General features: G+C 34.2%; 1 protein-coding gene across 1 annotated transcript; it reads left to right on the forward strand.

The window, feature by feature from the left end:
* Nucleotides 1–5,349: 5,349 nt before the first annotated feature.
* On the forward strand, nucleotides 5,350–12,756 carry LOC121735382 (arginyl-tRNA--protein transferase 1). Its single transcript, XM_042126197.1, has 9 exons — nucleotides 5,350–5,415; nucleotides 5,616–5,751; nucleotides 5,969–6,095; nucleotides 6,505–6,743; nucleotides 6,986–7,057; nucleotides 7,250–7,437; nucleotides 8,354–8,515; nucleotides 8,899–9,080; nucleotides 12,130–12,756. The coding sequence occupies exons 2-9, from the start codon at nucleotides 5,664–5,666 to the stop codon at nucleotides 12,533–12,535; spliced, it is 1,464 nt and encodes a 487-aa protein (XP_041982131.1). The 5' UTR covers nucleotides 5,350–5,415; nucleotides 5,616–5,663; the 3' UTR covers nucleotides 12,536–12,756.
* Nucleotides 12,757–16,461: the final 3,705 nt, after the last annotated feature.

Below are 16,461 nucleotides of genomic sequence, written 5' to 3' on the forward strand. Positions count from 1 at the left end.
TATAAATTTTTAAGTTTTAACATAATATTAGTGCACATGACTAGTGATTGGACAGCACCAGTCATTGGACAAAGAACAAAAACACATTTGGTTGCTTTAAAAACTGCCTGTTTTTGAAGTACTAGAACAGGGGTCACCAATTAGTTTGGCTCGGGGTCAATTTTAAGGAATGAAATGACCTTCGCGGTCCGCACATTTTATAAAAAATATTTTTTAAACAAAGTTAATTACAGAAATTACAAAGGTATTTATTTACATAGCAATGAGAAAAGTGATAATTTTTGTTGCTAATTATCTGTCTGAAGTTTGAAGTGAAATTGTTGCAATTAAACGAAGTTCATCTTTGAAAATGTTTGGTCGGTGGTCCGCACTCCGCACACAATGGGTCGGCGGTCCGGATGCGGAACGCAGTTCGCCATTTGGTGACCCCTGTACTAGAACGTCTTATTTGCTACTGTGGTAAATTGTATAATGCATTTATTGGCCGGCTTACACTAGTCCAATCCAGTATTCGAATCAAGCGCTGGATTTGACTATTGGATTAGAATAGAATAAATTCAGTGTTGGGCATAATTGAAATACTGGTTAATCTAATTATCAATCTAATTGCAAAGTAATTAGAATACATTTTATTCTAATTACATTGTAATTCAAATACTTTCAAATTTAAATATAGAATTACACCAAGCAATTGATTCCTATGTAATCCAATTTCAAAGAAATCTAATTAATTTGAAATTAAGTTCTTTTGTAATTGATTACTTTGGTTTCGACTAATTACTCTAATATTATTACAGTGTCAACTGTCAGGAGTTAAAACCAGAGTACTGTATCTACTATCTAGAGGTATTATTTTTAGGGAATTACTGTAGGTATAAATAAAGCATTAAATATGCCCATCTGATCGATACAAGAAGTGGAAAATGTAAATAATAATTTATAATATCATACAAATAAGTAATACAACATGAAGTATGACATTCTCTAAGAAAAATAAAAACATTTACTTAACCAAGAAAAAGCCTTTTCTTTCTGTGGTTTAGGCGTGAAGAGGTCAGACAGATAGAAAGACAGACAGACACACTTTCGTATTTATAATTTATAATACCTAAGTATATTTAAATACTTTAAGTAAGTATAGATTTTAAAACTTGGGACATAAAAAAAGTAATAGCCAGTTTTGTTTGAAATTTTGAGGTTATGTACCTCCAGCTATGATATTATTACTTATACTTACCTAATTATATTACATACTTATTACAATATTATTAAAAAAAACATTATTGACCTACAGTGTGTATCAGTACTTATAGTTTTCGTAAAAACGTAAATACTTAATTAATGTTTTAAAAATAATTAACTAAGTATACTTATTCATAAATTCAATGTACCTACTTTACATATTTTTACCGTTCTACATAACAGTCCGAAGATAATTTGAGATGAGGATGGTATCCACTCAGTGGGATGAACTTGGACATACCTTTAGGTACAGTATAAAAGCATAGTGCAACAATTCAATACTTACTTAATTATGAAGTTTAATAGTGATAGTGCCAAGCTGCTAGACCTGCAGTCAAAATGGACAGCAGTAACCGGGGAAATACTACACTCTCATAAAAATAGTGTTAAATGACAGCTTCAGCTGTTGTGTTTTGTATGTTAAGTGAGAGCTGGACACAAAAATTCCTCTTGGTCTGCAGGACACCATAATCCCTTTGTTTTTAGATCTCACTCTTTAAGCTCAGCAAGGCATTCATAATACTTTTTGTAGACTACGGAGCTGCTTAAGCATTTCCTTACCTATAATCATATTATGCTGTTTTGTGCTTGTATGCTACGTTTGTAGATTCCAAAAGGTTCGGGTGCAGGCATTAACATATAAGTACTACATACACGGGTAATAAAACAACACTTTTTTTAAAGAAAAACTTTATCATAATTTATAACTTAATAATTATTCTTATTACAATTATATTTATTGAAGATAGAGGCAGGGGCAGGAGTACCCTCATGGCGAGCATAGCTTAGGTACCAAATGATGCTCATAAACATGTGAGCAGCATCCCACTGTTCTTAAGCCTACAATGCAGTAACAGCAATAGCTTTTGAGAGCGACCTGACCATTCATGTTTCTTTCTGTTACAATAAATACAAAATAAGTTTTTCCTTCTGGAAAAACTTATTTTGTTGGCAGTTAAATGGCAGGACTTTTTTTAGCTTAAAGCACAACAACACAACACAGGCACAGGCAACTCGAGGCACAACATTTTGCCCAGGATTCATGTATTCTTGAAAAACGCAATATCTTGGTGTTTCATCTGCTATTCTTATATTGAACAACACAATATTTTGTTGGGATCTATCAGCTTCTGGAATGTGTGACCTTATGTCTCGAGCTCGGTTCCAACAAACTCCAGAAACTTCATTCATAGATGACATCTGTAAATAAATCATTTGATGAGATGGACAGATATCAAAACAACAATAGTAAAAAACAAATTAAACACTGACATAAGTTAATTTGATTATTAGATTAGTTTTTAAACTATATACGTCTTGCTGCTCCAGCAAACGAGTAATGTTTTCAGGATTCCACTCTAAGTCTGAAGTTGTGGTGTCCAGACTGGCCACATACAGTACACATTAAAGCTGAATCCATATATTCAGGTTAAAAGTCCTCAATTACTTGGACTATTCTGGTTCTTCATCTTGAGACCAAAGCTAAAATAAAAATATAATTAGAGAAAAGCTTGCCATGAATCTGGTATTACGCTGAGGAAATAAATTACTTTATTTCCTACTGAAATAATGAATTAAGAAACACTAGTGATGGTACTACATATAAATTTATTTTAATACCTTACTGGTCTCCACAACACAGGGAATCCTAGTGTGGAGATCTGTGATTGTGTAAGAATATCCTGTAAAATTTTTATGTGAAAATAAAGATTTGTTTGGTTGTTTGTTTACCTCTCGTGCTTGAATCCAAGAAGATACTATAGAAGCCACTCTTTGTTGTTCTTCAGTTGTCCCTTCAATTAAAATTCTACATCGATTTGCTATTACTATGGATAATCCACATGATACAACACAGATATTATGATGGCCAACCGCTGCTGCTGCTGAGCATATTTTCAGTAGATGCATGATACGTAAGTTGCCAGCATGCATGGCAAATATGATCAGTAGGTGTAATCTGGAAATAATGATAGTGATTAGAAGTATTGTTAATTATTCCCTACTTTTTCCTTAATAATAGGTACTTTGCTAGATTAGTTTCATGGTTTAAAATGAAAGGAAAACATTTCAACACTTAAAATTTAATAAAAAGTTCATGGTTAGGCTAACACGTAAAATATATTATTTGAAGTAAACTACTTACATAATATCCAAGATAAGTATATCCACAGTCGAATAATATTCACAAGATCTTTACTCTTGTCGCATAAAGCAGGCCTTCTCAGTTCTCTATTTGAAAACAACAGAAAATAACTCACAATCACAAGTCACAACTCACAACTGCTACCCACTAAACAAATTAATAGGTACATGCTGCTACCGTTGATTGTGTTGGATGTTGATTATTGGTTTCATACAAAGTGAATAATATTATAATAATTACTACCGCGAGTTTCATAATCTTTGGTTCAAGTTGAGATTAGTGGAATAATGAGATTTGAGATTTTCTAATGATTTTCTTCATCTGTCTTCTTCTTCTTCTTTATAAATGGCCTCAATAACTGATTGCCATGACAAGAAAAAATATCGATGGAAAAAATTGGAACAAAATATACATTCATAATATTATGTACAATGTAATGTGATTTTATGTAATATATTCTTTTCATTATGAGATATAAGTAAATAAGAGTTTAATAATAATTCATAATAAACGTTTCTATAATAACTTTAGTATTTATTAAGTATTTTACTTATGGCAACATTAAAAAAATATAATATAAAATAAATAAATAAAATAAAAATAGCAAAAAGTGAGAAAGTAAATTGAGTATTGACTCTAGCAATACCGGGGTAATTGAAATAAAACATTTTGATCCTATTTTTTCTTATAGCGCCTGATTCTGTGTGTGAAACATGCAAATATAAAAAACTATCCAATGATCAAGGATATTTTTTGATAATCTGCTGCTAAAAATCGCTATCAGATTCTGATAGACCTATATTATAAATACCTATTTAGATAAGTTTATCAAAATAAATAGTCTAATTGCCATAATAAAAATTCTGTTGTGTGTACATAGTAAAAATTCTGTTGAAAAACATCAACAAAATTATGCTGTATGGATCCTGCCATTCACCTTTATTCGAACCACAATTTAAATATAATATGTGGGAGAGCCATGCTTCGGCACGGATGGGCCGGCTCGACCGGAGAAATACCACGTTCTCACAGAAAACCGGCGTGAAACAGCGCTTACGCTGTGTTTCGCCGAGTGAGTGAGTTTACCGGAGGCCCAATTCCCTACCCCATTCCCTTCCCTACCCTCCCCTATTCCCTTCCCTGCCCATCCCTACCCTCCCCTATTACCATATTCCCTCAAAAGGCCGACAACGCACCTGCAGCTCTTCTGATGCTGCGAGTGTCCATGGGCGATGGAAGTTGCTTTCCAAAAGGTGACCCGTTTGCTCGTTTGCCCCCTTATTTCATAAAAAAAATAATTAAACTTCTTGATAAGTATTATTTCTGAGTTAATATGTAATTTTTGTGATTATTTTACGAAATGGGAAGTCCTATTGTAAATTGTCAATCCAGGATACACCGACGTTAAACTAGGGTCTAGGACTTATCATTATAAAAAAAAAAGTAATTCCATGTATTTAAATTACAAGTAATCTGATTATATTGTAATTAGAATAAAATGTATTCTAATTACATTCGAATCAACTACTGGTTAATTTCAGGTGCACAATTACTTCATCAATCTGATTATTTTGTAATCAGATTAACAACTACAATGTATTTGTAATTGTGTAATCGTTAATCTAATTACTTTTTGCCCAACTCTGAGAATAATGTATAGTCTGGCATAAAAGTGAAGAAATTAAAAAGTGGCAACATCGTAGGGTCATCCCTTTTTTCTTTATTGATTTGAAACATTGACATAGAGAGATAGAGACATTTCCTTATTCATTGATTTGAAAGGGATGACACTACGATGTTGCTTTTTTGACAGACTATAAGCCCACTTTAACGTTGAAAAAATAATGCATTGCCTTTTTATTTTTTGCTGCAAACTGTAAAACTTAAAAATATATTTGACACGTGACAGCCTTATTTGACATTACAATTGACGTTTGAATTTAGACATTTAGACATCATTTAGAACAATAAAAAATCTCAAAATAAATCAAGTCTCTAACAAGAAAGGATTGAAATCAGTTTTTTTAGAGGTATTTTTATTAAAAAACTTAATGTTTGCATTATATTATGTAGAGAAATTAAATTATTAATTTGAGTTTGTGTGGTTACAAGTATTTTTATTAAAAATAGTGTAAAAATCAATAAAAACAATGGCTCTTCATTGTTACGTATTTCAGTTTTATTTTAAAACTGCGAATGATAATGCAATAAAATGTTTTATGCTTTCCAGCGATACAGTATTTATCAGTTAGCCTGAAGTGTTCTTAAGGAGTCGAACATGCATTGCAGTATTATACAATATTGTTCGGAACAAGAGAGGTATAAATGTGGATATTGCAAACGGGATGATTCTAATTATAGTCATGGTAAGTTAGCTTAATTAAATTGAGAGACAAAGCAGACAAACCTCACAAGTCACCAAATATAATGGGCCCTATACCTATTATTATGGTCTTCATTTATTGAATTACTAGTCTTGTTACATTGCTACCACAGACCCTAACTGATGGGAGTAATTTATTTATTTATTCATCTTTCTGATATTATGTTAGGTAGGAATTTTATGTTATAAATAATTTACAGGATTGTGGGCACATACTATGACAGCTGCGGATTATCAGAATTTAATAAACAGAGGCTGGCGGAGATCAGGGAAGTACTGCTACAAGCCAACAAATGATATCATATGCTGCCCCATGTATACTATAAGGTATGTAATGTAACAAGCACTCTGTTATTGGGAACTCAGATTAATTAATAAAACTAAGTTGGTATGTGGTCTTTGTAACTGAGGCCACTGTGTGTATATTATAATATATTGTGTTTACTCACACACATTAATAATACCTTCACTGTGCTGTTAATTTTCTCTCTGTTTTTACTTTTTATCCAGTCTGAGAAAAGAAATCAATAATTTCTTTATATTTTGAACAAATTTCACAAGTCATCTACTTATAATATATTTTATAAAATATAAATAAAGTTAGGGTTCATAACATAGTTAGCTTTTTATATTTAACCCTTCGATCATGGAAAAACGAGACACAATAGAATTTCTATTGTTTCTCGGTCACCGGTGACCGTATGGGGCTTGATGAAGTAAATTGTTTTTATTCCAGATGTAAAGCATTAGAATTCAAAGCTAGTAAGTCTCAAAAGAAAGTATTAAAAAGAGTTAACAAGTATTTGCTAGGAAATGAAAATAATAGTGGTGGTGATTGTTGGAGAATGTCCAATGCTAGTGGTGATTTGAAAATGGATCAAGGAGAGGGAAGGGAAGTTTTTGTGGAGAACAAAATAAAGCAACAAAATGTTGATCTATCAAAAGTTAACTTCAAAGAAAAGAAGCTAAAAGAAGGTACCATTCATTGCCTTTACTAATTTGCATTATATTAATTTAAAAAAAGGTTTGTGAGTCATAGAAACTACATTGATAAAATATTTTATTTAAAAAAAACAGAACTATTTGCTTTTAACATAAAACAATGTTATTATTGCTTTTAACATAATATTATAACAGTTGTTTACTCATGTAACATGTTGTGCTCAAGTTGTTTTTTTTGTGTGCATAGATATCAGTTTTATAATATTTTCAAACAGATGCAACAGAATCTGCATCATCAACAGATAAACTGGAATCAACGCAAAAAGTAGAAGAAATCAAAAATAAAGGTTTGCATTATATTTTTATTTATTGCTTCTTCAGAAAAGCTACTTAAACATTGAACTTTTAACCTCAGATAAAGGCTTTATTAATTAATTTTCCTGATTAATGATCTATGATTTAGGTATGCTTCAGAGTTTTTCTATTGCTTCTTATGTCAGCATGTAAATATTAATGTATTTAAAACAAAACATGAATAGATGCGGGACCCGATCCAACAAAAGCTCTGTGTAAAAAGGCCAAGCTGATGCGGCGAGAGAGAAGATTAGAAAAACTAAAACTAAAAGGAATTGATGTTAGCACTATCGAAGACCGAAGCAAAGATAAGGAAAAACAGGTTGAGGATTTCATCAACGAAGTACCAGAGGACATTATGAAGAAATTAGAGGTTTGTAAAAGATTTTTTCTTGCCTTATAATCATTGACTTGTTGGACATACATAGGAATTTTTACATAAAATTGATAACTAGTATCATAATATTAATACGCGAACGAAAAACTTTCTAACAAAATGGGGAAATGTAGGTGCATGAAATTTTGCACAGTTATAGTTTATATGTCGAAGGAGTGCATCGAACTAATATTATTTTGAAATTATGCTTTTATCATACATTTTTTTAACAAATCAAACATTACACACACTACAACACACACACATGAGAAATGACAGATTTTTGAGTGACAAGCCTAAACATACGAATTATACTCTTTTATTTATGGTTGAAGTCTGTAGACAACAAATTGACAAAAATGAAAATGGATTATAGTTTTTTTTATTGAATCTAAAATACTATTAGACAATGCTTACACGGCCAGTCTGAGATCAGCTAAGTCCCAGAGACAAGAGTTGAAAAAAAATGATAAAGTCAATATTTTTACAAAATATAGGTAGTAGTCGTTGAATTTAAGGTTGAATTTCGACCATTGGGCGATCTCTAATATCTTTAAACGAGCAATTCTTGTATATATATATATATATATATATATATATATATATATAATTAGAATCTCGGAATTGGCTCCAACGATTTTCATGAAATTTAGTATATAGTTTTAGGAGTTTCGGGGGTGATAAATCGATCTAGCTAGGAATCATTTTTAAAAAATGTAATTTTATTTGTGTTTTTAGAATACCGATCAAAGCTCGGTCTAATAGCTAGTGTTTTTAAAGCAAACAGTTTTGTTTTCTTAGTAGTATGTATTTCACTTCATTTTTTTTTAATTCAGTAAGGAAAAATAGTTTAAATTTTGTAACTACACACTCAATATGTATATTGTATAAGTTGCCCTTTTAATAATTACAGGTAAGATTAGTGAGGACGACCCCGCCTAGCCCGCAATGGAAAACGACGGCCAAGGAAACATACAATTTGTATGTCAAGTACCAAACTGTTATACACAATGATCGCCCAGAAAAATGTACAGAACCCAAGTTCAGAGAGTTCCTAGTTGAGAGCCCTTTATTGGTAAGTTACATTACTCATATAAATAAATCTCATATTGATAATAACACCCCTCTTTTTGGTCGAGGGTTAAAAAGATCGACAAGTACAGACATAAGACATCATGGTTTCACAAATGATTGTCAGTCAATCTCTTGATGAATAATGGTACAAGTATTGGCATCCAGATGGCGCTAACAACACCATATTATGTAGAAAAATAATAATATCATGTAAAACATAAGAAGAACAAAACATTGTATAACTATTTACTGTTGCAAATTGCAATGCAAATAAATCTTGGCTAAGAAAAAAAGATAATAAATAATATTGTCTTTTCTTTTAAATCATAATAAGAACTGTACTATATTTGCAAACAAATTATATTAAATTATTATTCTTTTCAGGAAGAATACAGCGAAGACGGTCCTACATGTGGCTACGGGTCGTTCCACCAACAGTATTGGTTGGAGGGCAAGCTGATCGCTGTCGGTGTGATAGACATACTGCCCAAGTGTGTATCGTCTGTATACTTCTTCTATGATCCACAGTACATGTTCTTAACACTAGGAACGTATGGTGCTCTCAGGTATGTATGATATTGCTATGCATAATTTAAATTAGATAAAACCGTGGATTTTTTATACATACAACACTCCTGAACGGCTGTTAAAAAAACATACATAAGCCACTATTCTTGCGGGATTGAATATTACGCGTTGCGGGAACAGTTACTGTAATATTACCCTTACTATTATAAGTATTCGATCTATTAGCTATCTTAATTTCTCTTTATTATAATTTATACAAAGAAAAAAAGACAAAGAAAAGAGATATTATGATACCATTAACTTTCACATGGCTAGGACAGGAGGAGTAAAGAAAGCGCTCAAGGAACTTAATGAATCAAAATGCTGGATACCAACAGTTAAAAACAGCAAGAAAACTCTTGAAACGAAAAGAAAATCAATCCTAGATACAGCGACAAGCTTCTATAGAGATTTATACTCAAGTAAAAGCACCCCAGAACTGATAATATCCGCAAACACACAAGATGAAGAAGAAACGCCTTTAATCACTGAAAGGTTCGACTTTCAGTCGAACATGCTATTAGAACACAAAAGAACGACAAAGCCCCTGGACCAGACAACATAAGCAACAAAATAATAAAAACGACCATGCCCAATTTTCACAATTAACAAATCTATTTAACATAATCCTAAAAACAGAATACATACCTACACAATGGACAATAAGCAACATCATAGTGTTACGGTACATGGTATACGGACACGTGGTGCCATCTAGCGACAAACCAGCGAAACTTACCGAGGGAGCACAGGCAACATAAATCCCCTACTCAATACTGGATGGCAGGAGGTGCGCAAGTACATACTCGAACCTTCTAGAAAGGTCCAATGGTTGTTTACGTGTTTACCGTTTATTTGTTTGCGTGTTTACGTGTTTTAATTTAGACCTTATGACTAAGTCCATAAGGTCTAAATTAACTTTGCCAAAAAAATTCAACTTACTGCACTTATCGTAAGGACGGCAGTTTTATTGTGGTACATGCTCGAGCCTCCGAGAAAGTTCCCAGTTGTTTACTTGTTTACGTGAATCGGGAACTTTCTGGATTCGTCTCGCCATAAAAAGCCGCAGGCAGGCCCGGCGAGTCAGTTCAATCTGAGCGATCTTCGAGGCGACAACAAGTGATCAATAGTGAGTGAACCAGTGAAACCTGCGACTTGACTACGACCTAGGACAGTGATAGTGCTTAGTGATTGGACCTAGTGATTAGTGTTTGGGCTTAGTGCTAAGTGTTGTGACCTAGTGTTTAGTGCAGTGTTAATAAAGTCTTCAAGAGAGTCACCAGGTCTTTCTCTCCAAATCCTCGAACCCTAGCACGTAACAATATTAATACATAAAAAAGGAGATAAAGACGACATGAATAATTATCGACCAATAAGCCTTATGTCGAACGTGTACAAAATCTTTGCGAAAAGTATGTAAGACTCATACAAAATGTCTACCAAAACAGCACCGCTCAGGTGAAACTGGAAACCACTGGAGATCCGTTTCCGGTCACCAAAACTCTTCATATCGGTACTGGAGGAGGTTTTCAGAGAAATGGATTGGGGGAAGTTTGGCCTCAACATAGATGGCATAAGATTAAACCACCTTCGTTTTGCAGATGACATAGTCCTCATATCAGACAACGCAAACGATCTGCAAACTATGATTGAAGACCTTGCCAGCAAAAGCAGAGCAGTGGGACTGACAATGAACCAAACCAAGACTAAACTGATGACGAACTACATTGAATTACCTATCTCGGTGGAGGGCAATACAATAGACTATGTCAAGTCTTATATTTACCTGGTCAGCTAAAAGCGTTCCAAGACCAAATGGAACTTGAAATTGATAGAAGCATTGCAAACTCGTGGAAACGTTACTGGTCTCTTAAGGACATAATGAAAAATAAAGACTTATCTGTGGCAATCAAAAAAAAAATATTCAACAGTTTCATTCTGCCGATTCTAACTTATGGAAGTCAAACCTGGGCAACAACTTCGAAAAACATCCAAAAGCTCAAATCCTGTCAAAGAAGCATGGAAAGAAGTATATTAGGCTTTACAAAAAGAGACAAGAAAAGAGCAGCTGATCTTAGGAAACTTACTAACTTAGAGGATGTATGTTCAAAAATAAAAAAACCGGCCAAGTGCGAGTCGGACTCGCGCACCGAGGGTTCCGACAGCTTAAAGGTATTATAGACCTGAGTATTTAGTATGAATTTCAATTTAATACCTCTACGCGTTTATGAGGAAATGGGTAGTAAGTTTAAAATTATTAAAAAAAAATATATTATGTGATGTAACTAAAAATTTATGGTTTTCGTAATTTTTCCTTTATCTATGCTATAAGACGTTGCTTCGTACCAAATTTCAAGATTCTGAGTTCACGGGAAGCACCCTGTAGGTTTTGATTCCCTTGCAAGTGTCGAAAATTTGCGGCATAAACGGCTGTATCTTTTGATTGCGTTGGCTTAGAAGTTTGATTTTTTCACAGCTTCAAGGGACAGTAGACCTGAGTAATTGATATAAATTTCAGCTTCATGCCTCCACGCGTTCCTGAGAAAAAGGGTCTTGACAGACGGACAGACGGACAACAAAGTGATCCTATAAGGGTTCCGTTTTTTCCTTTTGAGGTACGGAACCCTAAAAAAAACTAAAATGGCAATGGACAGGTCACGTCATAAGAGGACAAAAAAGTGGTCAAAAATAACAACAGAATGGTTTCCAAGATACAATACAAAAAGAAAAAGAGGACGACCACTTAAAAGATGGTCAGATGAAATCAGGGCTTCTGCTGGCCCTTTGTGGCTTCGGCTGGCTCGTGACAGATGCGAATGGAAAAGGCTGGAGGAGGCCTTTGTGTCAGAAGGACACGCCAATAAGGAGGCTGACGTGCAGCTTCCCATTTCTAAATAATGTTTTTAATGAATTGTTTAGTAAATATTTGTAAGTTTTGGTAATAAAAGGCTTTGAAATTGAAATAATTTATACATTCCACTAAGCCTACTATTTATTGCACAGTTTGAGATTACATATTTTCATATTGTACTTATTCTTTTTTTTTAGGGAAATCGCTTTCACGAGACACCTGCACACACAAAGTCCGGAACTACAGTACTACTATCTTGGATTCTATATCCACTCGTGTCCAAAAATGAGATATAAGGGCAACTACAGACCGTCAGATCTGCTCTGTCCGGAGACATACAAGTGGTTTGATATAGCAGAATGTATACCGAAGTTAGAAGTCTCATTGTATTCAAGACTAGACCCAGATTTAGATAGTACAGATGAAAATCATCCAAGTGAAAGCACCATTAAATATATCCCTGTGCTGTATAATAATGAAATCATGCTGTATAAGGACTATAAAGAGAAGTACGGGAAGCGCAGAAGTGATGTAGAGGATCTCTTGAAGTATGCTACTTTAGTCGGTTCTAATTCAGCAAGGAAGCTTATAATGGTGAAATAAGTAAAGTCTAGTCGTGAATAACTTAGAAATTAAAATAAATACAGTCTATGTTCTATGAAACCCAAATTTTTGGACGTCAGTTAAATATTGAAGGAATATACCGTTTGTGTTGGTTTTTAACAAATACTCATTAAAATTATGCAAATAGGCTTTGTTGGCGGTTACTTATAGCTTGCTGTTATAATGCTAAGTACTCACATACGGTTTTGCTCGATAGTTTTACTCGAAATCGAGCAAAAACCACCGTGTGGACCGCAAAACTCACAGCTCGAAGGCTCGCATCGAGCCAGTTTGAAGGCTCGAATCGAGCCGGCTTGACAATTTTTTTGACACTAGTTTTTATTATTCGTAGCTAATTTCCTTCGAACAGGAGTAAAACTATCGAGCAATGCTGAATGTGTGTACGAAAGCCCGAGCCGTGGTTTTTACTCTACATGATTGCTCGATCGAGCAAAACCGTATGTGAGTACTTACATTAACAAGTGAAACACAGTATTTAAGATTTAACCTCATGCATTGCTGATACGTTGATAGTTGTGAATTTCTTAGTTCATTTGTAAAACTTATTTAAATAGCACCTTACTAATAAAAAGATTATTCACTGTATATCTTTCCATTTTACTAATAAAAATATTTACTTTCAAATTTCAATATTGCGAATGCATCTGTCAGGAAAGTTTCCTAACATATCAGATGCAGAACTGGTGCAACTGTATTGTCTGTAGTGAATAATCTTTTTATTATTAAGTGGGTTACTTGTTATTAAAAATAGGTGTTGACCTGGAGTTCCTGGACCTCTTGTGATGGTGGTGGTCCTCCAGGGAGGTGGTGCCCGGCAGCAGCTCGGCTGCCGGCGCGCTGCTGCGGGTGCGTTTGCTGCAGCGGGGCATCACTCTACCACCCTGTGGAGTTACCAAATGTGATGGAACATAGCAACCATGTCATACAGCTAACAGTTCAAGCCCTTAAAAATAAGTTACTAGTTTTAATGTTTTGCTTACGAGTTACGATACTCAGGCTCAATAGGAGATAACTGCAATGTTTTCACGCTAGAGGCAGCACAAGCACAGATATAAACAAAAAGTTTTGTTCCACGTTTGACGTTTCGATCAATTTTCTGATTATGACGTATGTAACATGTCGGATTATTTACCATATGTGCTAGTAGCCATCTGCTTAGACTTTTTTGCGCAATATTTCCTACTATTTTAGCGCCATGCATCACTATTGTGTTCTATTTAATACATAAGCTTTCCACTAGATGTCGTTAGATTGTTTTTAAAACACGTTTTTACAACGTCTGGGCCGCGCTACACCGGAATGGTAGCGGCGAGGCGAGCACTCTCAGTGTTCATATGATTTTAAACTTTATCTTCATTATTGTAATACATAGTATCGCTTGAAAAATCTACGGCCGCCCGTGGCCGATCGTGGCCGCTCGTGGCCGCTGGCGGCCGCCGGCGGCTGCGATTTCTCAAGCGATACTATGTATTACAATAATGAAGATAAACTTTAAAATCATATGACACTGGAAGTGCTCGCCTCGCCGCTGCCATTCCGGTGTAGCGCGGCCCTAATTCAACGAAGGTGCTATGGCTCGCCAATCCAAAACTGATTTTCCATAATGTTATAAACGTGAAAGTATGTCTGACTGTCCGTCTGTCTGTCTTTCTGTTACCTCTTTACGCCCAAACCACTGAATCGTTTTTGCTGAAAGGTATGGAGATTCTTTGAGCCCCGGGAAAGGACATAGGATACTTTTTATCCCGAAAAAATGTACGGTACGGAATTTTGACGGAACGGAGTTGCGGGAGTTATCTATTATCAATTAAATATTTTACATGTGCAGCCTTGAGTCACCTATAGTTCATGCATGTTCCCTTTACTTATTAGTTTATTCCCTTTACTTATTACTTTATTCATGATTGTAATAAGAATCTTCCGAATCATTAATAAAATGTTGTTAAAATAACCTTATTATTGCCATAATCAAAATTTAGCTTGTGAATGAATGAAACCTATGTGTTTTATTGTAATCGTTTAATGCTTTAGTATTTTATTGTACTTAGTACTTATAAACACTTAAAAGTCTAATAATTTTAATCCTTAGAAGTTATGCCGTTCAAATATTAATTTCAATAAACTTATTTATCATTTTGGTCGAGTTTTCATTTTTTGTATAGTAATTTGTATCATATTATTTAGGTTCGAAAATGACAAAACTAAGTAGTATTCTAATCTTTGACTGGGTTCAATGAATAGCGAAAGTGCATTATAGAATTCAGGGGGTAAGTGCCAATATGCCAGTATGTACCATTGAGGAAATTTATTTCTAGGCAGTTGACGGACTTACGTCATGTGGTCGGCTTATGTCAATTCAATGTTAGCTGTGATCGGTATGGGTTTGAATAACGCGACTAAATACAGTACTCCAAGGCTTTAAATGAATGTGTCAATGGCGCTGCTGGTAAAGGAGAACTGTCAAAAATGACGTTTTTGTATGATATAACCGTTAGTTCCTTTTCTCGCCACGTTCATAAAAAGCCTTGTCGAACTGTAACTTAGGTCCGCCATTTGCCTAGAAATCAAGTTCTCTGATAGTACAATATGTAAGCCAGTAGTCTAGAATCAACACCATAATGTTTATTCGTTCCAAAATATACACCGCAGTGCATTGATGCATAAAATGACTGTTAGGATGTCATTACAGTTTACACTTCGACGGGTGCAAAGTAAAAAAAGTCATCTGCAATTTTGAGTTTTTCGTTTTTTTGTAGAAACTAGCTTAAAATATCATGTTCTACAACATACCAAAAACAAAAATTCAAATATCACCTTATTTTTGGTACTTTTGTCACGTAAAAGAAGACATCTACTCTTGTTTTGTGAAATTGCACGATGTAGATGCGGATAACTACCGCTGGTCGTCTATACGCGGGACGCGCGGGGGTCATGTTATGCGGCATAAGCGGCTATCTGCCATATAGCTTTTTCTACGTTGCGATTGTGATTTAGATGTCTCAATTTACTTTTGCAAATTAGTATTGTTTATTATGTTTATGAGTACCTATTTATGTTAATTCTTATTGTTAGCTATATTAATTGACTTCTAATTTGTTACTGTTATTTTTTACTGTTTTTTCATGTTCAGAAAGTCCAAAACGACTTTTTAAAGAAGTTGAAAGTTTCCAGAACATAAGTGATAGATTTATCGAGCAAAATACTGTGTTGCCCGATGAAATTATTGAACATCTTATAGAAAACCTTGATGTGTCACCGATGAAGACAAATGAATATAAGTTAACTTTGTAAGATAAGTCCCCATGATCTGAATACTCTAAGCCAGTCACACCAGTTCACTCTCAGTCTGAAATATAAAATGATTTTGAAAATTTGTCGATCTCAGCAAATTAACAAATACGCCAACACCCTCAGAATACAGTTCATCACTTCAAGTCCGCCGCGTCCATTATCAGTATTAGATCAAAATATTATATATTCTTTTTTATTAAACAGATACTTTGATCTCATATAATCTATGACCTGCTTGAGTTTATTAACTCAAGCAGGCCATCGAGTATATTGTCCCTCTCAAACTTTAAATCTTCTATAGACAACACCATTGATGCTTCTTCGGCAGTGGAGGCATCAAGTGAATGTTCTACGCCTTCCTCGTTAAACGGTAGAAAAAGACGTCAGTTAAATATTGATCTAAAGAAAAGGCGATTGAGAAATAAAGACACGTGTATTGATACGAGACGTAAATTACGACAAAATTTAGGTAAACAATTACATCAGTCCAGAAATGGTAAATTGCAACCTGCGTAACATCATATCCCGGCATTTGCAAGTTCTCGCGAAGTTTTTCTATTAACTTATCTTTGACCGGTTTTGGGATCTCTGTGATCACGAGAAGCAATTGAGAA

This window comes from Aricia agestis, chromosome 17, assembly GCF_905147365.1.
Source record: "Aricia agestis chromosome 17, ilAriAges1.1, whole genome shotgun sequence".
Taxonomy (NCBI): Eukaryota; Metazoa; Arthropoda; class Insecta; order Lepidoptera; family Lycaenidae; genus Aricia; species Aricia agestis.